We start from the raw sequence: 27,401 nt of genomic DNA on the forward strand, positions 1-27,401 counted from the left end.
ACCTGGAAAGCTGGGGTACAGTCCCCAATGCCTGGTCTCTGGCTGTGGCCCTCTCAGAGGAAAGGTTAGCAGAGGAAGTGAGTGTGCAGGGAAATGTCACATGGCTGCTCAAGTACATTCAGAGCTCACTTACATGTTATTTGGGAAGGCATTGTGTTCTTATTTTGGGGTGGATAATTGCCCTTTAAACGTGACCCTTTTCTGCATGCACTCATTTTCTCTCCACTCTCACTTTTATAATTATATACAGAAGTTTTACTTTTATCTGTGAGTTTTCATGAGCAGCATGTGTACAGCATTTAGGCCTAGAGAATATTATTGGGAATGGGTAGCTAACCCACAACTACTTATGTAGATACCAGAGAAATTAATTAGTAGCTAATTTTAAAAAGACTTCTGAATTAGAATGTCTTAATAATTGAAATCAAAGTGTGATATGCGGAAAACCCCTTTCAGCCAAGAATCAAACATCCTGCATTTTACAGAACAGAATTTATTTTCATAGCATGGACTATTTATCAGTGACCATAAAAATGATCTTAGGCCTATGGAATCCTGAAGGACCTTCCAAACCACCAAAGAGGCATTTCCTGTCTACAAGCCAAAATATTGAACCACCTGAGGAGTGCCACTCTACAGGTGTAACAGGGAGATTAATGGCAACATAAACATTTGACAGTCCTTGGGGCATTTGCCGGGAGCAGAAGAAAACTCTGCTGTTTCACCGCACAGACAGCGAAGTTAGACCCAGAGTCTTATCAAAAGGAAGCAGGTTATTTGAATTATGGTGGAGACCTGCATCCTGACTTGTGACTTATTTCATAATCTTCCATCCAATGCACACCTAAGTGACCTGACATCTGACTAACCGTGAAAGCCACATTTTAGCCACACATATGCATGGAGACATGCACACATGCACACACGGTCTCTGTGCAATATGAACTAGGAGGACGAGGCACTAAAATCATGAATGGTCTGTGGTTCTGAAGCCAGGCCTCTGTTGCACACAGCTCAGGCTCCTTGACTTGGTGACCTCTCCCACCTCTTCCAGACACAGGGATGCAGGCTTCGCCCTACTGGGGCCAAGCAGAAAGGGCAGACAATAGGAAGCTGAGAGGAACATGGCTGTGGGGCAGATGAAGAACTGCGTGAAGGACTCTGGGATTGGCGGGGAGCTTCAGTGCAGAGTTGGGAGCACACCGCAGACACGGAAAGCAGCTCCCACGTGTGGCACCGTCACAGCACTGTGGATGAGCGGGGCCTTGCAGCCTTCAAGTCCCAAGAGGGCTTTAGCTTGTTTCTTAGGAGAGTCTGAGCTCTTGGTAGGAAAGTGAATTTTCACCCTTTGTCAGCTGCTGACTTTGTAGGTGAGCCCTTGAGTGGGCTGATAGCAGAGACGTGGTGTCCAGAGCTGTGTCTAGACTGGGATGGTGCAGGGGAAGGTTGCCTTGCCCTTACTAACCACTCTGCTTCGGTCACCACAGCTCTCTTGCTCTCCTGGCCTGGAAAGCCGCCTCTCAGCCAGCTCTTCCCAGCTGAGACCACAGTGTGGACATCTAAGTTAGTGCTGACCAAGCTCCCCTTCACCCTACCTCAAAACCTTGACACGTATGTGTGACCACAACTGTACCCCTAAGTCACTGGGTTTAGTATTCTGCTAATGGTGCCGCATGAAAGAGTGACTGGAAGGGAAAGGAGGAATTTTCGTGACATGCACACCAAAAGTTTGTACGCCACAGTGTCAGTTCTTGTTAACAGCTATCTGTTGAAATATGTGATAGATAAATCTTTCTACCACTATGGTAAGTCCCAAAAGCCTTATATATATTTTTTCTTCTAATACTCTCAAGCATTCTTACACTCATTAGGGTGTACTACCATGTAGCAACTTAATAAATATGTATGAAGTGTCTCTACTTCAAAGCCTTCATGGAGTCAGAGACTGGGGTCTGGGAGGAGAGGAAGCCAGAGAGGCCAGAACATTAAGACTAAAAAGATGTGGTTTCTTATTCCAGGAGCTTACCATCAGAGGGAAGCAACGGACAGGCACAGCCCACCACAGTGCATGTTGGGCAGTGGAAGCCACCACAGGCATACGGAAGAGCTAGAGTAGCATACAAGAGTCATTCACTAGTTCTGAATCGAGCATCAGGAAAACTGTCCCTTGAGCTGGGCCTTAATGACTGAGTAGAATGTTCTCAGTTAAGAAGGACACTTTCCTCGGATACATCACACGTGTTCACAGTCCTCTTCCTAGGTTTCTCTGTCTCAAACAAAGTTGATAGTGTCCCTGGGAACAATACTGACGTTGTCCTTCTGCCTCCACATGTGTGTGCACGTGCATGTCCACACACACACACGTCATGAAAACAATAACCTCCTGGTTGATTTTTAAACTCCAAACAAGAAACCTTTCTGATTATGTAAAACTGCTGGTTCTTTGTGTTATTTCACATTTTAAGAGCTTCCCAAATGATTCTAATGATTTTTTTTTCCTGCATTTAAAGTTTAATTCTCTTTTCTCTTAGTTATGAGACTTAAAACACTTCACAGACTTGGTAACATTGTACATGAAACTATTAAAGGTTATTTTCAGTGGATTTATTTTCCTGAAATGTATGTTTCACACATAATAAAAAGTGATCAGAGTAGATAATAAACTGTCCAAGTTCAAATCCTTGGGCTTTCACAGCAAAGGAGACCATTGCCACTGATATTGATGGCCACTACATATTTGAGCCAACTACTGGAAAATAAGTGCGATGGCTTTTTAAAAAGATAACATTTCTTTGTGTTTGTATGGATAAAGTTTCCAAACAAAATTGCAAAGTGGCAAACTGAACATCTTGAAAGATGAGCTTTGAGAGTTAGGTCAGAGTAGAGTATATTTGGGGTCAAATGCAGCAGAATATAAGCCATATGGAGGAAGGAAGGAAAAAATTACTGGTAGGTTCAACTGCTAAATCTGGACAAGTCTGTTTTGTTTGCACAAATTCAAATTTTAGAGTCATTTTAGAGTTGGTCTACTGCAGGGAACTATAAAATCCTGACTAGGAAGAAGCCTTTAAGAAGACTTAAAAAAAGATATTTCTATTCCTCTCTTCTATAGCAAGCCCTATGCTGGTTGCTGAAATGTTTGTAGTGACAGGAAACTAATCGTTTCCTGAGATATGTCCTTCCACCATGGGCCTCAGTGGTTTCCCTTCTTTAGGTCAAGCCTAGTTCTCTATAGTGTCTCCTGTCTTTCACACAATAGAATAGCATTCCTCAAATACAGGAGAGTTCGTCGTGGTCTTAGAAGCATCAGGTTGGAGAGGAAACTTGCAATGACAAATACATGAGGGGGGTGCTAGCCAAAGTATAATAGCTAGCTCTGCATGGCATAAGCTTTCTTGAATCTGTGTTTTTCTCCATTGTTGGAATTTCATACATGAATATATATTCTGACTACAAGGGAAAGTAGATGTAAAGCTACTTACACTTTGAGGAAAATGTTAAATATTTAAGCTCCAGTGGTACTAGGTGGAAATGAAACTCCTTTGAAGAACCAAATAATCTTAAATCTATAATGTATGAATGATAAAATTTAGTTTCTCCAGGGTCTCAACCCACATAATAGGGGCTAGTGAGTGGCCTGCGATTAACTAAATACCCAACAAATTATTCTTTTAATCAGTGATCCAAACCTACCCAAAACACCCATAGTCATTCATTTCTTCCTTAAAGAAAGTCACAACCATGGAGATAAGAATGGCACTAACAACCAGGTGTGGTCTCAGTTCTAACAGAAAACGATAGTTTCCACCTGAATGAAGCCCATATTAGGCCACTTATTATTACTAATTTCAGTGGTACTTTTTGTATATTTTTTGAGACAGGGTCTCACTCTAGCTTAGGCTAACCTGGAGTTCACGCCGGGTGATCCTCCTAGGCAGTGGACCCACAGTCTTATCATCCTATCCTTTTATGGGAAGTTGTAAAATTTAAATGCTTCTGAACACGTTTATCTTCAGTTGTAAACTGAGACATGGGCTGGAGAGATGGCTCAGTGGTTAAAAGTGCTTGCCTGTGAAGCTTGCTGGTCTGGATTTGTTTTGTCAGTGCCACATAAACCAGGTACACAAAGTGGCACGTGCATCTGGAGTTTGCTTGCAGTAGCCAGAGGCCCTAATGTGCCCATGCTTCTCTATAAATAAATAAATACATGATTAATAAATAAGAAAACTGGGCCACTTTAGTCTTCTGAGCTTGAGTTTAATGTTAACAATGTATAATGGTTATAATAACCATTTATGGATGCTTATTATGTACAAGGCATTAGGTAAGAATTTGGATGTGTCATTTCATGAAATACAACAAATGTGTTATATGAAAATTTTAGTATTTATTTATAACTAAACTCAGGATTTAAAAAATTTTTAATTTGGTTAAAGTCAGCCAACTAGCAAATTAATAGCACTAAGATGTGGAACTAAATCTAATCTGATTTTATGTTCCATACACTCAAATAAATGCTAAATATTAAGGACTCTCAAAATAATAGTGAGAAATGAGGACCAGTTCAGATGTCTTTCCTCTACCACCCAGAGGGTCTAGTGGTTCCTCAAATAATGACCACCGCTGACACGATGACAGCAACACTCCCTCCATACGGACCCTGCCTACTGCTCTTGTGAAGATTTACACACACCGTTTTCTCTCATCCCTATAGCTACCCTATAGAGTAAACACAAGAATGCCAGTTCTTCAGACAAACATACCAAAATCTTGGACAGCTTAGTCTCTTTCAAATTCCACTGTTACGAACACAAAATATAACTCAAAGTACACAGTCTCAAGTCCTGAAGGTACTCTGACCATGACCTTCTCATCCAGAGTTCCACTCATCACGTTGGCACTCTAGCTGCCTCTCTCCACACATGAGGGACCCTTCTTCACTCAGTGAAATGGAGAACACTGTCCATCATGAACCTTCATGCAGTGGTGGCCTTCATTGCTATTTGAATTTTTTCTGAACCTATTAGATTATCAAAACCTGCTCCTGGGTCTAGGGAGATGGCTCTGTGGTTTAAAGCACTTGCGGGGCAAGCCTGATGACCAGAGTTCAGATCCTCAGAAACTGTGTAGTACAAGAATGTCTACAGCAATGGGAGGTGGAATCTGGCAAAGTGCAAAGCTCACAGGTCAGCTAGTCAGTGTTCCTAGCTGTTCCCAACAAGAGACTCTGTCTCAAACAAGGTGGAAGTTGAGTGAGGATGGCACCCAGGTGGTTCCATGCACACATACATGCACACACACACACACACACACACACACACACACAAGCATACACATGTGTGTGTAATGTGCTCAGACATATGCACACAACCTATTCTTAGGAGCTGAAATGAGTATATTATTTTTAAATTATATTTTTATTGGTTAAAAAACTAGTATGAAGGTCTCAAGGCTCCATATGTAACACAAATCACATAGGGTTTGATCGGCAGAGAGAATTCATCACTCAGTCATTTTCCCTAAGCAATGGCATAATGACATGATTTGACATAATTGACTCTAGGCTAGCAAATAAATTAAATAAAGATTTATAAGCAGCTGGGTATAATCCATTCTGGATAAATTCAGTTGGCTCCTATGGTACCTAAGAACTACATTTGAAGTAGTCAAGAGACAGTGCAAAATGAGACCACCAAATGTAAACTCTAATCTGTGCCCACTCCTCAGGGTAGGATAGCTGTGGGTTGGTTGCCTTCAAAATCTGCTTGGCAATAATAGAACTTTTGGAGGTGCTAAGATTTTTCTTTATTGACAGCTTCCACACTTACAGACAATAAACCATGACAATTTCCTCCCCTTCCTCACTTTTCCCCTCACAAATCTACACTCCATCATAGCCCCTCCCTCTCTTCATTAGGAGATGCTTAGATTTTTTTTTACTGTTTCTTTTTGTTGCTTTTTAAAAGCTCTATATTCACACTTATTTTATTTATTTATTTGCAAGAAGAAAGAGAGAGAGAGAGAATGGCTACACCAGAGTCTCCAGCCACTGCAAACAAAGTCCAGATACATGTGCCACTTAGTGAATCTGGCTCTATGTGGGTGCTGAGGAATCAAACTTGGATCATTAAGGGTCTGTAGGCAAGCACTTTAACTGCTGAGCCATCTCTCCAGGCCTCTATACAGTTTTAGTCAGCCTGCCCACGGATATCCAAGCACAGAGCGCCAAGGAAAAAACTGGAGAGTGAAGAAAAATAAATGTAGCTAATAGCTAATATTGACTGTCAATTTTACAAGACCTAGACTCACCTGACAGAGATTATGTAGACCAGGTTGCCTCAGTACAGGCCTGTGAAGGGTTACCTTGACTAGGTTAATTGAGGTAGGAAGGCCTAGTTTAACTGTGGGCAGCACCATTTTGGAGGCTAGGGTTCTGGACTGTTTAAAAAGGAGAGAGCTGGCTGAGCAGCAGCATTCATCACTTCTGCTCTCCTCACTGTGGACTGAATGTGACCAGCTGCCTCAGGTTCCCACAACCATGCCTTCTCTCTCATGACAGACTTGAACCTGGAACTATAAGCTGATAAGAAGTCCGAACTTGTATTGGTTCTGTTCATGAGTTCATGTTTGCACACAGCATTTTTGTCCCTACCCAGAAGTCTGGGTTTTCTGTCATTGTTAATATCTCCCATTATTTAGTTGTGTTTGAGGCAGGGTCTCGTAGCCCAGACTGGCCTCCTGAGTGCCGGGACAATAGCCATGCACCACTGCAGCTGCTCAAGAGTTTCCTAAGAAAGCCCATTTTCAAAGCCAACGTGGCCAAATGTGTGAACAATGTAAAAATTAGGAAGATGTGGGGTTGAAGGACTGCAATTAGAGAGTGAAGAGGATGAGTTAAAAGATGTGCCATCTACAGTGGGAAGGAGAGACTCTGCATGAAGATGGGGCAGGCAGATGAGCCCTCAGTTCACCGAGAAGACAGCACACCTCCAAGAAGCCAAGAACCTTTTCCCAGTGTTGGTCCCTGTCTGCCATGAGGACCACCTTCTGATTTTGCTTGAGTGATGGTGAGTGTGTGACTACTGCACATTACTAATGGAGAAAGATGTACTACATGTGTCTGCAATGAAAACAGTCATAATTTGTTTTCTAATGGTGCTCCACTGGTTGAGAGAGAATAACAGAGTGATATTAACTACTTGGTTTAATAAGACCTATAATTTTAGTATTTCATTTGATTCTAATAACCATGTGTTGATTTGAAAATTCTAGTTCAGAAAGGCTTATTGAATTATCAAGAGCAAATAAACAGTAACAAATCTATTGTTGCACCTGAGGATTCTTCCTCCAGTCTAGTGTGGAAGTTTCTCTTTCATTGCTACTCATAACAACACTAAAAAACATTTTTGTAGGACTGGAGAGATAGTCCAGTGGTTAAAGGTGCTTACTTACAAAGCATGATGACTCTGGTCCAATTCTCCAGTACCTACCTAAAGCCAGATGCACAAAGTGATGCTTGCATGCAGAGTTCATTAGTAGTGGCAGGAGACAGCATAATGTTTAAGACAGTGGTCATCCTTGGCTGTGTATCAACATTTCTTCAATACTTTCAGTATGAATTATTTTCAGTTATTATAATTCTTAAAGTTATGGTGGTAGGCAAAAAGCTAAATGGTCAAAGAATATTTAAAAAGTAAAGAAGGTCTGTAAAGATGGCTTAGCATTTAAAGTACTTGCCTGCAAAGCCAAAGGACTCAGGATTGATTCCCCAGACCCCACGTAAGACAGATGCACAAGGCGGTGCATGTGTCTGGAGTTTGTTTGCAATGGTTAGAAGTCCTGATGTGTCCCTTTTCTCTGTATCTGCTTCTCTCTCTCAAAGAAGTAGATAAAGATCATTTTAAAAATTATTAAAAAGTAAAGAATATTAAAGATACTTTAAAAATATTATAAAGAGCAATTTCTTTGCTCTAAATATGACCACTCATGGATTTCCTAAGAAGACTGCAGTCCACTGAGTGGTGAGGGCAGCGGCGTTGTATCCAGGACAAGCTTCGATGCTCTGCAGGTCACACACTCACGCCAAAGGGCTGGGTGCTTGGCATTATAGAGATACTTCTAATTGATGGAGTGTTCCATACTCTGAGGTCTCACCTCCATCTTTCTTCATGAACCAAGAGAAATGCAGAGATAACACTCAAGTGCTTTTCCCTCTGGGGTAAACACAAACTATGAACAGCTGGGGCCGGGGGAGATGGCTAAGTCCAGCTATGCAAGAGTGAGGACCTGAATTCACTCCCTCAGCACCCATGAACAATGCCAAGAACAGTGGTGCAAGCCTGTAACCCCAGTGCTGGGGTCGGGGTGCACAGATCGGAGTACCTTTAGATACTCTGGCCAAATCAGTGAGAGCCCAGTTCAGTCAGAGGCCCTGTCTCAAAACACAAGGTAGGAACTGGAGAGATGGCTGAGCAGTTAAAAATGCTTGTTAGCAAAGTATACTGGTCTGGGTTTGATTTCCCAGTACCCACATAGAGGGTACTGGGAAATGCATACAGGGATGTATGCATCTGGAGTTCTTTTGTATTGATAAAAGGCACCAACATGTCCATTCTCTCAAATAAATAAAATATTTTACAAAAATAAGATGGAGAGTGACTGAGGAAGATACCTTGTGTTGACTTCTGTCATTCACATGCACGTACACCTACACACTCACACACACACGCCTCCATGCACACACACTTATACGTACACACACAAACCCAGTTCAGCATTCTACTTAATGCAACAGTTCAATGGTAAAGGTGATCTAAAACATCACTAATTGTGCATTTGAAGAAGGCCTGTGAGTGTACTCCTTGCATTCTTATTCAGAGATTCAACCAGGAAATTCGTCCCTCCTGTTCACATCCTAAATAGCAATGCACAGCTTCTACGGATGCTGAGGTATGAATAGATTTTTTACACATATGTCTTGGTAACAGGAAGTTATATTTCAATTGTTACCTTGTTTGTAATAAAACATGTTCTTTTCAGAGTGAGGAGGGGCTTTTATTGAATATTAAGTAACACTTTAAGTCTCTTTTCTAGGTCAGCACAAGGCAAAACTAAAATATCCTCTTTGTTTTAAGGTAAATGAATGGAATATTTTCAACAATTGGGTCTTTGAGTTGTGGATTATCTCAGTGGTAGCAAGCTCAATGCCCTGGGTTCAGTTCTCACCTCCAGAAAAAGATAAAAATTTTAAAAGTTGGTCATTTCACTTTTCAGTGTGTGTGTGTGTGTGTGTGTGTGTGTGTGTGTGTGAGAGAGAGAGAGAGAGAGAGAGAGAGAGAGAGAGAGAGAGATACTTTTCAGTGTGTGTGTGTGTGTGAGAGAGAGAGAGAGAGAGAGATTATGTGTGCGCACACGTGAGTGTGGGCATGGATGTGTCACACTGCTTGTAGGGAGGTCAAACCACAACTTTGGGTATTTGTCGGCACCTTTCTTTGTTTGAGGAAAGGGTCTCCTTCACTGCTTCTGTTTTCCAGGCTAGCTGGGAAAAAGCTCTAGGAAGTTCTGTGTCTACCACTTATTTCAGTGTGGGTTGCTGGGATTACAGAAGCCTGTCACAGCTTCCAGCTTTTACATGGGGTCTGGGAACACAAACTTAGGGACGTATAAGGCAAGCGCTTTTTCTACTGAGATCTCCCTAGCCCTCAACCTGTTTAGAGGACATATGTCACCTGTCCTCTGGGTTAGACTGGTTATTCCTTGTCCTCACATGATGGCGGTGTTTTGTAAGGGGTGTAGCCCCTTGCCATAAGTCTGTGTGGGTGCTTATGGTTCATTGCTGTGGGAATGTAGTGAGATGCCAAGGAATGCTGATGTGCACAGAGAAGTGATTATGCTTAGCTGGAGTTCTAGATTTTAGTTTTTTAACCAAACATGGAAACTCATGTGGTTCTTTGAATCATAAAGAATTTTACAGTGGGCTGTGGAGATTGCTCAGTGGGTCAATTAATATTGTGCAAGCATGAGGAGCTGGGTTTAGATACCTGTACCTACATAACCTGTCAGGTATGGTGGCAGGTAACTGTAATGCCAGCACTGGGGCGGGGCGGAACCAGGAAGATCCCTGGGCTAGAGACTCGAGCCAAATCAGTGAGCTCCAGGTTCAGTGAGAGACTCTGTCTTGTAGAAATAAAGTGGAGAGCGACTGAGGAAGACATCCAATGTTCACCTCTGACTGCCACATGCATGTGCACATATGTGCAACACACACATGCACACACACACCACTCTCATGCTCATGCCCTAAAGAAGACTCTTGCAGTGAGATTCCCTTACTCATGCCCATATAGTCCTAAGAAGTCTATAGATGAATTTGGCAGTGGCAGGAGTCTGTACATTTTCTGATACTTCAAAGCCCTGAATTTTCATGAGGAGGGGATCCAGCTCTGCTATCAATACATTTGGTAGTGACTCTTCATCTGAGAAATCAGAGGTCACAGTAACTCATCGCTGCCCTCAATAAAAATCATCCTTCAGATGAAACAAATCTAGAGTTCTGTCACATGGACTGACTAGGAAAAAAAAAAAAAAAAAAACTCCTTAAGGAAAAGCTTTAGCAAACTAGTTCTCTCCTGCATGGTACCTGTCTGGAAATGTCCTTATTTACACAGAATGGTAAAAGGAAAGGACTCACTCTAGCTGTGCCTCAGAGAGACGGCAAACTCAGAGCTTCCCAACAAAAGCAGAGTAGGGTTGGAGGCACAAGCAGAAAGATAATACTTCTGGGAACTGGTACCTCCTCGTCTGTGAATAGCTTATGAGATTATGGAAGGCGCCCCAGCCATTGTTGTAGCGGTGACGCTGCAGTTTTGCACAGCCAGACACACACTGATATTATACCACCTCTTCTTCAGGGCACACCACCACAGTGTCTGTCAGTTTTGCACAGCCAGACACACACTGATATTACACCACCTCTTCTTCAGGGCACACCACCACAGTGTCTGTCAGGGCCACTGCCCCACAGAAAGCCTGTACCACAAGTGCTCAGGTATGCAGCATCAACTTGTGCCCATGGCCTCTGCCATAAGGCACAAGTTCCCACTTGAGACAAATAGGTCCCTGTGGTATATTTGACAACATCTAGGAATAATATTTTATATTTTTATTGGGAGCTTTAATATATGAACATATTACAAATTGGTCATATTTCCATTAGGTTATGCTTTTATGCTCCCTCCCCCACCCCCATTCCCTCCTCAGTGGGGCTATTGGCATTCACTGTAGGGACATGAATGCAGCAGTCAGTCTCTGTGGGGAAGGGGACAATGCCTCAGAATACACTCTCCCACCCTGTGGCTCTCACACTCTGCTCCCTCTTTTGCAATGTTCCCTGAGCCTTGGAGGGTGGGTTAGATAGAAGTCTCCTTGAGATTTGAGCTCTCAGCAGCCTCTTATTTTATGAGACTCTGGGTTTGATTCCCCAGCACCCACATAAACTCTGGCTGTGTTGGTAGTTTAGTTGTTTATCTGACAACACTATTTGTCAGGTTGTTGGTGGTTTGAAAATTTGTCTGCCAGACATTGTGGGAACAATTTCTATTGTCCCAATTAAAGACTTATTCTGGACACCTAGGGAGTAAAAGTCAGGGATACTACCTATTGAGAACCTATAAAGCTGAGCTAATCTCTGACACAAAGAATTATCTGGCCAAGTGTATGTAATGGGCCAAGGCTGAGAAAACAGGCCCTGTGGTCTTGCCACTTTGCCCACCAAGAGACTCACATTTTTCACAGCAACATGAAATTAATTAGCATTTAGTCTTTTCAGTAGCCTTGGAAATTGTCAAACTTTGGGCAGAGTGAAGTGAGGAGCTCCCTTCCTGGGTAACAATTCTTCCTTTCTCCAAATGCACTTTCTGCACAAGGCCACGTCCCACCTTAGCATCACATCCCACTGGCACTCATAGTTCCCTATTTCGTTTTAATTATAGCTCTGATCAAAATGGTCTTATTCTCCTCAGTAGGAGAATGCTAAGCTTGTTGAAAGCCTGGGTGCTTTAAAAATAACTCTGGGAAATAGCATGTATACAAACTGGTCCCGGTGGGAAGTTGAGTCACTATAATACACAGTCTAATTGCTCTGCCTTCTCCTTACAGCCATTCAGAGGTGCCTGGATGCTCCAAGGCAGGCAGTCTCTTTCCCTTCAGTCACTGAACAAGAGGTTTCAGATGCTGCGATCCCCCATGAGAACAGGGTGTTCCTTCTTTCCCACCATTCCCTGACCAGTGTGTAGTTTTGTCTCTAGCACCTCCTAGGAGGAAACATCTTCCTTACTCCACACGAGAAGATTCTTTACAGTTTCGATCATGTCACCTCCTATCATGCTCCATTTTTGTTATGGTAATTGAGTGGAGTTGGCCAGATAGCCTTCAATCAAGAATTCCCCTAGCCAGCGTGATGGGCACGCCTTTAATCCCAGTATTCAGGAAGCAGAGGTAGGAGGATCACTGTGAGTTCCAGGCCAGCCTGAGGTTGCATTCTGAATTCCAGGTCAGCCTGGGCCAGAGCAAGACCCTACTTTGGGGAAAAGAAAGAATTCCCTTTAGGCTCCAGACCTCTTGTGCCACTCAAAAGAACAAGCACTCCCATCAATGTCCTATGGCACGGGTCAGCATGTCTGGAAATTTCTAAAGATGTGAACTAATTAGGAAGAGTTTTTTAAAAATTAGGCTTTATATTTCTAAAAAAAAAAAAAAAAAACTCTGGGAGCTGGGGAAATGGCTTAGCAGTTAAGGCACTTGACTGTGAAGCCTAAAGACCCCAATTCGATTCCCCAGGACCCATGTAAGCCAGATGCCCAAGGGGTGGGTGCATGCATCTGGAGTTTGTTTGTGATGGAGTGATGGATAAAGCCCCTGGTGCACCCATTCTCTCTTTCTCTCTATCTGCCTCTTCTCCAAATAAATAAATAAATAAAGTATTCATTAAATTAAAAAAATACCTCTGGTGTCTTGGCACCTACAAAAGCTTGGCACGTGATGAATGCACCAAATTACAGAGAGAAGAACTTGCCTGAGGAATCAGCTTGATTCTCCACACATAGTGTCTAACTTGCATTTATTCTGGAGCACAAGGAAACCACAGATATCTGAACCCAAACAGATAAAAGTGGGGACCATCACACCCAGTGGCCAACAGGCTTAGCATCATGCTGGTGGGAATTTCCAGCCAACAGCTGCACTGACTTCTACCAGAAGTGGTTCACAACTGCCTTTTCCTAGAGGACTTTTCTCAAGTGGCAAACTCATTATGCAACTTCTTTTAAAGTTTACTTTGATGCCCACATGTGGGTGGGTGGGCATGTGGTATGCCATGTGTATAGCATGTGCATATGTGTATGTATATGTATGAGTCCAGTGCATACATGTGCAGAGGCCAGAGGAAATGCTGGGCGTCCTCCTCCATCACTCTTCTGTGTTGTCTCCTTGGGGTGGAGTCTCTCACTGAACCTGGAGCTTCTGTTTTTGGTCAGACTGGCTGACCAATGAGCCCCAGTTACTTCCTGTCTCTGAATCCACCCAGAAATGGGGTTTCAGGTATACATGGCTGTACCTGGCTTTTTATGTCAGTGCTGAGGATCTTAATGGGGCCCCTCTCAGGCCATCATGCCTATATAACAAGTGCTGTTACCCACTGAGCCATCTCTCTTTCCAGCTCCAACAACGTGCTACTTCTATTGCTTTTATAGAAGAGGGGAGTGGGGTGTCCTCAGGTTTACTACCACTGGAATCAGCTCTCTTCACTGGAATCAGATCTCCTCAATCTCAGCACGGGGCACTGTTAGAGTCTGACTGTGAGCAAGGATGTCCTTTATCTCGGTATCCAGTAGTGGTTTGTATGAGAACCCAGAAGAACAAGGACAAAGCTTGGACTAATTTATAAACAAGGTTGTTGTTGTTAAAAACTGTAATCTGGAGATTAACATGAAGAAGTATCATGTTGGAAATGAGAAAAGGGCATCCCTCAATAGTTAGCAAATAAATGGCATTTCGTTCTTGAATAGAAAGTAAAATGATCCAATTGTTCTAGAATTACATGGGCTGTTACATGCTAAGTAGATTTCAGTAAATAGTGCAGTTGCACTATATTTTCCTGAGGTCAGGGAAAAAAGACAGGAACTTTTCAGAACATTCAACTTTATTTTCCATTGACAAAAACAGCATAAATAACATACATTTATTAAATGCACAGACTAGCTATTACTTGAACGTCAACAGGATTGTAACGTGCTTTTCATAGTTTTATTCTTGTTCTATGCAATAGTGAATATCTTCCTTAAAACACACCGGGGGCATATATTTAAATCTATGTAGACATACTCAAACAGCTTTATACAGAGGTGACAAAATACACCTTTCTGTATGTACAGACAGCATTTTGGGGAGAGATGGAGAACCACACACTTCCTTTTCCTGTACTGAGCTATACTATGTGGACGTAGATAGTGTGGGTGATTCCTTTCCTTACCCATGTTTGTATGCTGTGAGCAGATCAAAATAATCAACACCTGTTTTAATTTGCTTTAATAATATGATGCTGTTTATACAAAAATTAGTTGGTGAAAAAGACAGAGGAGGTAAAATATTCTCTCTCCCCACCCCAGCAGTCAAAAATTATCTGAGTGAATTCATCGCACTCTTTTGTGGAAAAGAGCACGGGTCAGGCTTCTCTTTATCTAACTGGGTGTACAGAGGTAACTGAGAGCCCCGCCTGTCTTTGTTGCTGAGCTCTGACCTAAAAGGACCAACATATTCAACAGGCAGAAGGTGGGCAAGTCTCTCCAGCTTATACATCCGACCCTGTGCACACCCACATGAGTACCCTTTCAAGATTAGAACAAATGTTGAAATGTACTCATCACATGCCTTTCCCCTTGCTTAGTAATACAGTTTTGGGTTTTCCAGAAACTGAAAACTATATAAGGAAAGTATTTTTAAGTTACTATTAAAGTTCAGTGGATGACAAGATTTTGTCCCATTATCTGATTCACTTCACTAAAAAAGTCAACATATTTTAAGTCCAAATATTTTCATAGTAGAATTTAGAGCTACAGATTATAAACAAACTTTAGGTATGAAATGACTCCAGGAAGTTCAAAAAGCATGAAAAAGCCAATTAGTCCCTGCTGGTGATTCATTTCTTTCCTTCTCTTGGCTTCTGTAAGCTTGCTCCTCCCCAACCAAAGAAAACGGACAACACAGTTCCAGACCTGTCTGCCTCTGAGGACATTGGCATGTTAGAAGTATGAAACATCCTCTCCCCTCTTAAAAGCAACCTGAGCTTCACCAGTGGTCAATATTTCTGCTCCTTTGCACCTGGGGGAGGACGGATGAGGGCAGTGGCTGTGGTGGCGTTGACCCGCTCTACTGAGGATGTGCAAATTGAGTCAGTTGAAGTGTGCACAGCAGACTGATGCTTTTCATTGTTGACAACGAAACTGTGTGGCATGTCTGATTGAATTATCTTTTCAAAAAAGGTTCATAATTTAATGTAACTAAGCTTCTACAAATTATAGTAAAATCTTCACTTTAAAGACTATAAAAGAATGTATATGATGAAATAGTTCCCTAATTTTGTGATTTATGCTGTGTAGGTTATTGACCACCTGTTAGTTTCCTCATAAGAACAAACATGTCCACATCTTAACATATGTTCATGTGAATTTAGGCTAATTTTTCAATTATGCAAAGCTTTCATGAGCATGGCTGTGAGGCATCAGACATTTCTGACATCAGTGCTATGTTGCAACTCAGGAAACATCCTTCTGCATAGCCATACTCACATGATTTCATACATCTATTAAGACCTCAGTTTTGACAGATTTAGTGACATAAATGCACAAACATTCAACAATTAAGGAACTCTAATAGCCCATGACCTAAAATTTTTATGTAAATAAAACATCAAAATCTGAAGTAGTCTAATTAAGCTTTGACTGTGTCTGCAGAAATAAATACTTGGTAGTATTACTCTCTTCTACATCATATATGTGTTGAGAGAAGATTTGGGGGCTGAATGGAAACACACATGCCACCAATTTCAAATAACAAATATTTCTATTTTCTGTCCCTCATTTGATCACAATTCAAAAGGATTTAATACTTAGTATAATACTTAATATAAGTCATTGTTGATAGGAAAAGTCTGAAAGCTGATCACTAGTTTTGGGTCTTGAACCAACAAAACTATGAGAAGAACTGAGTAAAGCAAAGTGTGAGTCCTCTTGTAGATGAAATATTAGAGCACTACTCAGAAGGGAGGGAGCACTTATGTGTCCTGTCAGAATTAGAATACTGCCGAGAAGGGAGCATTTTGTGAGCGCTGTCAGAGTTCTTAGCTAGCCATTAACTTATGTGCCATTCTATAAATTCCCATATAATTGGGCCAAGATCTTTTATAAAAATAAAGTGGTATTAAGTAGAACAGTATGTGCACCTTTTATTTAAGAGTGGGTGAGATTTGGATAACAAAACTCACAGGTTGTTTCCAGTTTCTTCCTTTCTACCTTCTTTTCAACCTTGCTCAAAAATATCCATTCATTTACTCCTAACACAGATTCCATAGGCAGGAATTTATTTTTATAGCTAAGGATATAGCTCAGGCTCTTTTCAGTTCCTGTATTCTTGTGGTTTGATTAAAATGCTACCTTCTCAGTAATCCACCATTACCAGTTTAAAATATGTCCCCTAGGTTATTAATACAAATAAAGCACTTTATTTTACAACACTATGACATTGCACCTCTGGAGATGAATGCATATTTCTATAATTAAATAAGCAGAGATCATTCACTTGATCAGCCTAATGGGCTATAATGGTATTAAATGTTCAAAGTGCACATGCAGTTTAGAAAGACTTTTTCATTCGTTCACTGAACTAATGCTTATTGGACAACTTTCATATTCCAGATGCTAAAGTAGGTGTCGGAAAAAATAATCCAATTATGCCCCACCATTCAAATCCACACTATGTGTATGTCTATCTGTGTACTGCAGGAGCAGAGAGCCACTCAAGAATAAATACCTCTTTGTTATAAGGTCATTTAAGTATGGGTGGGGAGGAGAGTATTTTTGTCTCGTATACTATAAAGTGACTTATGACATCATCCAATTTTGTTCCATGGAGAAATTTTATAATGGGGTTTTAGTATAGGTTTATTCTTATCTCATTTAGCATCTACATTAGTGGAACCATTCTGAATTACTTACACATTTCATTGATTCTGTTCCCTGACTCAGCTTGACATGGTCATTTAAATGGATGGTTCCTGATTGGACTGGGCTGGTGCAAATATTAACCTAACATATATAATGTAAGAGTTCATATTAACTCTTACCCAAATGCATATTAGCCACAAGGAAAAATTCCATTATTGTAAGAATTGCAAATATATCTTAAGCTTTGGAGAAACTAAGAAGCAACTGAACAAAGCACCAATGACAATGTTGACAATGAAACAGTGAGCTTACAAAATGGATTTAGCAAGGCTGTAAAGAGTACCTGCTGCAGTCTTGAAGGACTGTTTGCTCAGGGACTACTTTATTCTTATTTTAGAGAGAGAGAGAGAGAGAGAGAGAATTGACACACCAGGGCCTCAGCCACTGAAATCAAACTTCAGGTGCTTGTGCCACCTAGGGGGCATGTGCAACCTTGTGCTTGCCTCATGTTTGTGTGTCTGGCTTATGTGGGATCTGGAGATTCATGGGTTCCTTAGGCTTTGCAGGCAAGTGCCTTAACCACTAAGCCATCTCTCCAGCCTGAGAAATATGTTTATAAATACAATTCCCAAAACTTCAATTGTGACTTATTTATACCTCAAAGACATTAAGTCATGAAGTTTTATTCATGTATAGCAAAAAAGTAATAACAATGTAGCTATGATGCAGCTAATTAGAGCACAGGAAAGAGAAAGATGTGGAGAAGTCATTATTATTAATTTTCTTAATCCCCAAAAGAGGTCACATGATTGTAAGTCTTCATTAAACTTTCTCAATTTTTATTTGTTTTAGAATCAGAGTTGGTATTTAAATACAAGCCTTCCTCTACCCATCCGCCCCCCACCAAAAAAAATCCTGGAGAATACTGATGGGAAGAAAACACTGATACTCAGTTCTCAAATCAGTCTTTAAATAGCATCTGAAAAATTCCTTCTCTGGCTCTCATAGATCAATTTCCTGAATCTTCTCCAGGCTTCTAGAAATGTTAAATGTTTTCAAAAGAAAGAACACTCAGCAATGTTGGATAGCTACAAACTCTGTCATAGTGGAGACAAATGGACTGGCTCTTATTTAGATGAGGAGTAAACTAACATTCCAACCTACCCGAGAGTTATATTTTTGTAAGCTTAATATGTTGAGCAATATTTAAATAACATCAATATCAATAAATATTGTGTATACATTATATATTTTTATCCCAAGTAAACTTTTTTAATAAAATTGGAGTGAGAAAAGTGACAGAGGAAGGTGAGACAATGAAAGAGAACAAAAGCCAGTGTTCTTGAACAAACACAAATTCTAGCTCCTTGACTTCAGTGATCTATATGGTAATATCCCCCATATTACTAGTGTATTGGATCATTAACTGTCCTTACCCTCCAGTATCTTCTGATCATTTATAAATGTTTTTAATGACACAAATAATCACATACTCAGCTACAAATGACAAAGAACCCCCCCAAAATCACTAGCCTGTTATTAATATATTTTCCTCTGTTTGTGGTTCAGTATTTTTGACGCATAAGAGATTATATATTCTTCTCAGACCAATGATCTGTATATCATAAATTCCATCTCAATGCATAAACATGCCTTGAGAAGCCCGAGATGACTCCACTCTCAAGAGGGGGGTTTGTGCTGCCAAGAGCTATGAGCGTGCACATTGGCAGTGTTCTCTTTCATGTTCCTGACTGGGTGATGTTGTTAGATAGTGAGATGGGCTGCCCTTTCTGTCCATCACTAGAGCAGCTGGAGACAGCATTGGCTACCTGGCAAAACTTTCGAAGGAGAATCTTTCTTAGCAGCAGATAAACCCAAGGGTCCAGGATCTGGTTCAGGGAAGCCAGGCGGACAGCAATTAAGAAGAAACTGCATTCTTTCTGTTTTCCCATCTGTGTCTTGCAGTGTTCAACTGATGTCTGATTGAAGATCATTTTCAACATCATGATCTAAGAAAGAAGGACAAAAGTCATTGTTGGGAAGGTCAATAAGGGTTGCAGACATTTACATGTAGTATTCTACACATCTGAGTTTCTAACAAGCTCAGGGTTGAACTGCAATGATTAATTCCAATACAGTACAGTAAGTCAGTTACAGTAACAGAACACAGCCCTGAAAGAATCAGACACTAAGAAATTTGACATGATGTTGCATTTTCAAAGCACACATGTTCTCAGACTCTTGGTTCTTTGGATTTAAGCTTGGCTGCAGCCCATGTAAAAGTGCGCCAAATTCACCAGCATGCTGATACCCTGATGGGAAACAACCCTTCAACACCAAAACACATTAAACTTAAATTTCAGTAGTTCTGGATAAAATGTCACTGAAGATAAAGTAGAAGGAAGAAGAAATTTCAATAGTATTTTTATTGTTCACACTAATACTTTCTGTATCTTTAACCTGCAAGGCACCATGTGAAGTTATGCATGTGTACTTAGTAAATGATATGAAATTGGAACCATTTCCACTTCCTTCTTAAAAGTTCAGAAACCAAGATCTAATGATGGGAGATGGCTGGGCCACACCTAAATCTAAGTTCATGGAAGCTATGTGACATATTACATTTTACTCTTTAACCTTTTCTTCACTTTTTAATCTTCCTCCATATGTTAAAATATAAACTCATGATGACAGAGATCCAGTACTATTTTCCACACCAGCATAATCTTGGTGCCTAGACAATATCTGACAGTAGATGAATATTTAGCAAGTATTTATATTTGAAGGAATGTATGACATGTATATGAATAAATAACATAACAGATATAAATATACTTATATTTGAATGGGTAGATATTCATAAAGGAATATTTGAAACTTTCACAAAAGGGAAAATATGAAGGTTCCTATGCATAAAAATGATGGTTAAACTCATTAGTCATCAGAGCAATGCAAATAATATCAAAATAAGAAGCCATTTAGATTCACTAGACTGACTTAAATGAAGAGCTATGGCTCTATCAAGAACTAACAGAGCAATAAGGACTCACACACTGGTATTGGAAGGTGCCATGGAGCCAGAACTGCAGAAAACACTGGTGATCTTCCTACACACACGTGCACGTGCACACAAACACACACACACACACACACACACACAAAAGTGCATGTGCAATACTAACACCCCATGAGGTGTGAGTGCACAGGAGAAGTTTTATCAGTATTCCCAATAGTCTGTAACAGCTAAAAAGCAGGAACATCGACTAGATTAGCCTGAGCTGCAGGCATACCTGACAAGCGACTCAAGGGACAGGTAAGAGGAGTGTTGGAAAACAGAATTGCAGGGGAAGATACACACAAAACCAAATCCAAAGTGAATTGTTATCAAAGAAATTGGCACCATGCTTCCTCCTGGATAGGAGACTAAAAGATACAAGCCTCGATAGGAGCATGGAGGAATCATCTGGTAAGAAGAGCCCTGGAGAGGGTGGGATGAAGCCTAACCCTAAAATATTCGGCTCTAGCTGGTAAATCCCAGTACCAGAAATTGGTTACAACCCACATCGAGCTGTTGATCAGAGATAACTACAAGGTCCCCAAGACAATACAGGCTTCTGTCAAAGCACTTGATGGTCCCCCTGAGGTGAAAGGTAAGACCCTATTGCTGAAGATACCACGTACTGCCAAGGCAGAACATCTAGAGATTTGGCTGAATCTAGAAGGAAGCTAGTTCCCAGATGGTTAGCCCATATAGTGCTGAAAAGTGCTACATGAGCTGCTGGGGAAAAATAGCCAACAACATTGTAAGCAAGCAAGGTACACTGCTATATGAATGCAATCAGCCTGACAAGATGTATATTCCTGTGCAATAGTGACACCCAGCCTAGGTTGGTAACCAATGGCTCTCTGATTGGGCAAGAGATCTCAGTGGAAAGAAACTCATAGCTGGAACTGGGAAACAAGTCAGAATCCTATGGAGACCAAGATTATGTACTCCAGGGAGAAGCTTTCATTAGTCTTTGGCCAAAAGTGAGACTACACTCATCATAATCTCTCTAAATTAACAATGCTTATCCCCTTTAACCTATCCCAATCTCACTCTCCATTGGAGAATCTGGTTTTCATTTTCAGAAAGCAGTGACAACAGAGGACATTCAAAATCTATCAGCAAAACAAGAACACATAGCTGACTTCCTGTCAGCAGATGAACCACCCTTAGCACAGCAGCTAGGACCCAGGTGAAACCACAGAGGAATTAGCAAGATGAACAAGAGCGCTGCTTCCCTGGTGAGCCTGACAACTTATACCAGGGTGATGGAGACAGACACTGAGGGTTCTCAGCATGCACCGAGGAAGAAGTCCGGAAGCGGCTGAGAGGTCAACTCTAAAGTAGACTTAGAGCACAGCCACCAAGGCTCGGGGAATTCGAGGAACAGGGAGCAGAAAGAATGTGATAGTCATGGGTGGGTAAGGAATATCTCAAGGCATTGTCCCCCGCCACAGTGACTGACTGCTACCCTCACAACTCATAACTAACAAACCCATGGTGAATACTGCAATCCCACTAAAGAGGGCCCTCAGTGGAGCAGGGGCAGGGAAGAGGGGAATGATGGTACCAACACAAGATGTGTCCAAACAAAGTTTCTATTTAATACATAAAAAGGCAGGAACAGACCACACATAGTTCATATATGCAAGCAAAAAACTAATAATAATAAAGGAGCTGACTTTTTTCACTTCTCTGTTGAGTTCACCTTTCTAGGCCTACACAACTACTGAGCATGTGCTACATGGTTACAGCCCATTGAGAAGACAGAGTATGCAACTGTGACTACATAATAAATGACAATATTTTGGATATAGTGTGTTAAATCATTAAAATTAATGTCACCTGTTTATTTTCTTCTTTTTGTGCATACGTGTAGTATGTGTGGCATAGTGTGTGTCATGTATGCATATGTGTAACCCTGTGCATGTGTGCAGAGGCCAGAGAAGAGCAGCAGGTGTCCTCCTCTATCACTCATTCAGGTGTTTCCTTGAGATGGAGTCTCACTGAACACACAGCTACAGTTTTTTGTCAGATCAGTTGATCGGCAAACTCCAGTGATTTCCCTTTCCCTGCTCCCCAAAGGGCTGAGGTTACAGGTGTGTCTGTGTGGCCATGCTCAGCTTTTTATATGGGTGCTGGGAATTAGACTCAAGCCCTCTCAGGTCCTCACACTTTTGTGGCAAGTGCTTGTACCCATTACTACACAACCTCCAGAGTAGCTAGGATTATAGGCCTGCACCACTAGACCCATTTCAGAATTATTCCTGTTATATAATAGTCATTAAATATTTATGTAAAGTAATTTAGTTTATGGTTTATTATCAACAAACATTTTATGTGAATGTCATTATATACCCAGGTGACATAAAAGTTTCTTGTATGAAAGAGGGTGATAAAAGAAAAGTTTAAGCAGCTCTGTTGTAAGACACCCAGGATGTGGCATTTTTAGTAAGTTGAACAGTCTAAGCATTCATCTAAATATCAATTCTATCACAGATTCAGCTCCTAAATCTCAGCCCTGACCAAATCTTCAACTGTCAAAAACATAGTATCTTCTCATTCTCTACCAAATAAAACTTCTAGTATTTAAAGAGTTCGTTTTATTTTTATTTTTGCTTTTTTCCAATTTTAAAAAAATTATTGAATTTTTATTAAAACATTGCAAACACAGATCCCCTTTACCCCACTTCAATTCTACTGAGGGTCTCCTTTGGTGGGGCTATTGGTTTACTTATTTGCAAGCACAGAGAGATAAACAGAGAGAAGAGAGAAAGAGAAATGGTACACCAGGGACTGTAGCTGCTACAAACAAATTCTAGACCCATACAGCACTTTATACATCTGGCTTTATGTGGGTACTTAGGAAATGAACCTGGGCCACTGGACTTTGTTGACAAGTGCTTTAACCACTGAGTCCTCTCTTCAGTTTGTATTTAGTGACTTCTATACCATGGCTTCATACTATCTTTTCCGTCTTAACTAAGACACACACATGTCTAATGTCAGCTATAAAGCTTAACAACTGATTCACATAATTGGTTACATAAGGATTAAATGAAAGAGAACAAAATATAAAGTATCACTATGTAAATAAATTACATAATTGTTAAAATTATGTAAAATATATAGACTAATGGAAAGCAAGGGAAACATTCATTATTATTGCAATATTGGGAATTGCACCTGGAGCCTGTGAATACCAGGCAACTGCTATACTGCTGAGCTATATCCCCACCTTTTTCTTATTTTTGAAATAGGATCTAAATTACCCAAACTGATCTTGAACTCACTCTATAGCCCAACCAGTCCTTGTAATTGCGATCCTACTGCCTTAGCATCCTGAGTAGCTGGAATTATAGGTCTGCATCCTCAGGCTCATCTTGGAATGACTATTATACAATAATAATTACATTAAAGTTTTTATATACATTAAAGTAATCCAAATGATATAAAGAATTTTTACCTAAATAAAGTCAGTGATTATACCTTTCACTAATATGTATGCATGGCCAGACACCAAATTTATTTAAACATGTTTCCATAGTGTCCTCTGATGCTGAGTCATAATTCCATGAACTGAATACCTCCCCACAGGAGTAAGCAAATAGGCGGAGTCATGGTCCTCCACAGACATCCATTTCTCAGTACATGGAAACTTTGAATATGTTACTTACTGCACATGGCCAAACATATTTTGCAGATATGAGTAGAGGTAAAGACCATGTGATGTGTGATATGGAGATTATTCTGGTTTGTTTTGGTGGGCTCAATGTAATCATGGGTCTTCAACATCACATCTTATTTCCAGCTGTAGTCAGGAGATGTGGTTAAGAATGGCCCGAGATGTGTGGTGTTAGCAGCCTTGAAGAATGAGGGATGGGATGCACAGCTAAGGAACACAGGTGCTCTCTTCTATAACCAAACACAAGATGATTTTCCTGAAGACCTCTAAGAAGTCATGCAGCCTCTTGGACACCTTGACTTGGCCTGATGTCTAAGTACAGAACTATAAGAGAAATCTGCATGGCTTTTACAGCAACAAGTTGGCAGTAATTTGATCCAACAGCAATAGAAAATTAATATACTCACAGACCAAGCTCCAGCTAGGGAGAATGAGAAGAAATGGTCATGAAAATGCCATATTCTTGTAGATAAAGTACTCCCAACAAGGTTTTTATATTCATTGTAAAAAATATAAATAATGTAGGGCTGGAGAGATGGCTCAGCGGTTAAGTGCTTGTCTGTGAAGCCTAAGGACCTGGGTTAGAGGCTCGATTCCCCAGGACCCACCTTATCCAGATGCACAAGGGGGCGCATGCATCTGGAGTTTGTTTGCAGTGGCCGGAGGTCCTGGAGTGCCCATTCTCTCCTTCTCTCTTTCTCTCTCTATTGCTCTCAAATAACTGAATAAAAATAACATATATATTATATATATTATATATATATATATATATATATTAAAAGTAAAATTCCATCTCCAACTTCTGTTTAATTTATATCTGTTTCTAAGTAAGCAATATGCAAAAGTGAAGGTATGTTATTTCTGTGGCTGTTATCTTTCATTACATTTTTAAATGTTTGGCATGGATATGTGTGAATGTGTATGGCATATGTGCTTGTAAGTATGCTCACAGGTGTGTGGGCATGTGGGTAAGGAGGCCAGAGGCTAACATCAGTGTCTTCCTCAATTGCTCTCCATTTTATTTACTAAGGCACAATCTCTCTGTTGAACCCGGAACTCACTGATTCAGCCTGATGAGCCCACTTTTCCCTCCAGGGACCCCTTTCTCCACTTTCCAACTGGTAAGATTACAAGAGGACCACCATATCTGTCAGGCATTTACATGAGTTCTGGGGGTCTTACTATGGTCCTCAAACTTACACAGGAAATGCCTTATTCACTGAGTCATCACCTCAGCCCATACAGTGTATTTGACTGGAAGTTTTAAATTTGTTATATTCAATTCAGTAGCTTTTATGATAAACACATATGCTCATCAATACTGTTTTCCTATTTTTTAAAACTATTGCAAAAGTTTTGTTTACTTCTCATAGACCGTTACAAGCTTTATTCTCTAAAAGTCAAATATATTGAACCACTTCTTTTAGGAAGTTTTATGACCCAAGCCCAGAATTATTTAAAATTCACTTTAACTTATATTTTTATTTCATTTTATAATATAAAGTATTATATTTAACACTTTATGACCAGTAAAAATTCACAAAATGACTTATTAAAATGAGATTTCAGTCATTTTACAAAATGCTCCTTAATTATTTTAAATTATTTTTATGAGGCTAATAATTTGAGGTTATTTGAATGAGTCTAATATAGGTTTCATATGCCTTACATTGGCTAGTACCCTGTAATTTCCTGTAATTTAGTATTGGCAATGCAATGATTATGAAATTATGAAACCAAGCTCTGTAGGCAATAGCTGGTGTGGGTAGACACTCTAGCTTTTCTCAGAAAGCATGGGATGTACAGTGGGAAGCTAATGGGGATTAGAAACATTGTGCTTGCTGCAGAGGTGGAAGCAGGCTCCGAATTCCCTTCTAATTCTGAGCATGGGGGCAAGGCGGCATCTGCCTGCTGGCTGCCTCCTATTTACGGAGCAAGGTCATGCTGATGACTTTTGTGCATGCATCTGAGTATCTGCCCTTCAGGCTGTTCCGACTTTTAGAGAAAACCTTTGGTATGAACATGTGGATTTCTGGCATAAATAATTATTCCTATTATTGCAATTCTTCTACTTATATGGGAAAGAAGGAATGAATAAAGAATGTTTGCCCAGTACAGAAGTGCTCTCTCTCTCTCTCTCTCTCTCTCTCTCTCTCTCTCTCATTCTCTGTCTCTGTGTGTGCACACACACATGGGTATATTAGCAAATGCATACATATCCTGCAAGATTATTCCTTCTAAGGAGCCTCATATAGCAGCAAATGGTCTGGTGAAGGGAGTGGCTTGCATTTTCTCTAGGGTCCCCATGGCTTCCTGGATGTTAGTTTTGCTCTGGATACCAGTTAGAACGAGAGTTCTCTGTGCTAGAGATCATGAGGAACACAACTCTATCAGGGAACCCCTCAGTTCTCTCTCCCAGCCTGCTATCAGCTAAAATCACCTTGCATCATGGTAAGGGGAGGAATAGACTGTCCATTCCCCAGCAATCATGTTCTTTTAAATGTGTGAAGCATCAGCCAGGGAGAGGGACTTCAGTATTAGGTTCTTGGGTCTTATTTTATGGCAGCATGATTGATTGATTACTGCACATTCAGAAGCTTTCAGTTTCACCTCTCGGTTCCAAGGTATCTTGCCTTGAGTTGCAGGCACACACATGTATTAGAGATGACAGAGAAGTAAACCCAGACAAACCAATTTGTGGGGCAGGAAGCAAAATAGGTTAGCTGGTCTTGGGCGCCATGATGGGTTATTTACACAATTCCACTTTAGTCCTAATGTAATTCTCTCAGGGAAATTTCCTCACAAGCCAATTTTTATCTATGATGTTTTGCTCTCCACAATTTTCTGTTGCTGGGTTAGGGAAGAGTAACCTGCTCTACTGGAAATTCCCTGTCCTTCAGGAAACGCCATGCACTGTAATCCACTAGAACCAGTTTGGGCCCTTTAAGCCCCTTAATTGCATGCTGTGAAGGATTCTCGTGGGAAGAAGCTTCTGTTTGCGTGGGTAAAGAAGCAACTGCCATTTTTCCAAGCTTCTGCTGCATCCAGTAGCTTCCCTGGCTTGTCTGATTGGCACACGTGGCAGGCAGCTCACAGCCATTGAGCAAAATTCATATTTACTGTGCGATTTTATGAAGCTTTCAAAACAACAATGGGATAGAAATCAGAAGAGTTGAACTCTCTCGTGGCTATGGCGCCATCTATGACTTTAAGAAAACCCTTTACTATCTGGGTTTTGTCAACCCTAGGGCTGGACTGGAAGGCCTCTGCAAGTATTCATATGGTTTATGATGGGTTCTGGGCCAAGCTGGAAAATAAAAAACAAGGATATGATTTGGAAAGGAAAAAGAAACTTAGAAGAAAAGGATATGAAATGAAAAAGAAAATTCCATCTCAGGAAAACTTCAAATGTGTCTTTTGGTTAGAGATAAATGGAATGTGGAAAACTACAAAC

At 40.7% G+C, this 27,401-nt stretch overlaps 1 protein-coding gene across 1 annotated transcript in view; it reads right to left on the reverse strand.

Moving 5' to 3' along the window:
• Nucleotides 1-27,401, reverse strand: part of Ptger3 (prostaglandin E receptor 3) — a 72,889-nt gene that overhangs the window by 18,784 nt on the left and 26,704 nt on the right. Inside the window, exon 2 of the mRNA XM_012951916.2 lies at nt 19,046-19,225. Coding sequence (XP_012807370.1) covers nt 19,046-19,225 — 180 coding nt within the window. The remainder of the gene's footprint in view (nt 1-19,045; nt 19,226-27,401) is intronic.

This window comes from Jaculus jaculus, chromosome 19 (genome assembly GCF_020740685.1).
Source record: "Jaculus jaculus isolate mJacJac1 chromosome 19, mJacJac1.mat.Y.cur, whole genome shotgun sequence".
In the NCBI taxonomy this organism is placed as follows: Eukaryota; Metazoa; Chordata; class Mammalia; order Rodentia; family Dipodidae; genus Jaculus; species Jaculus jaculus.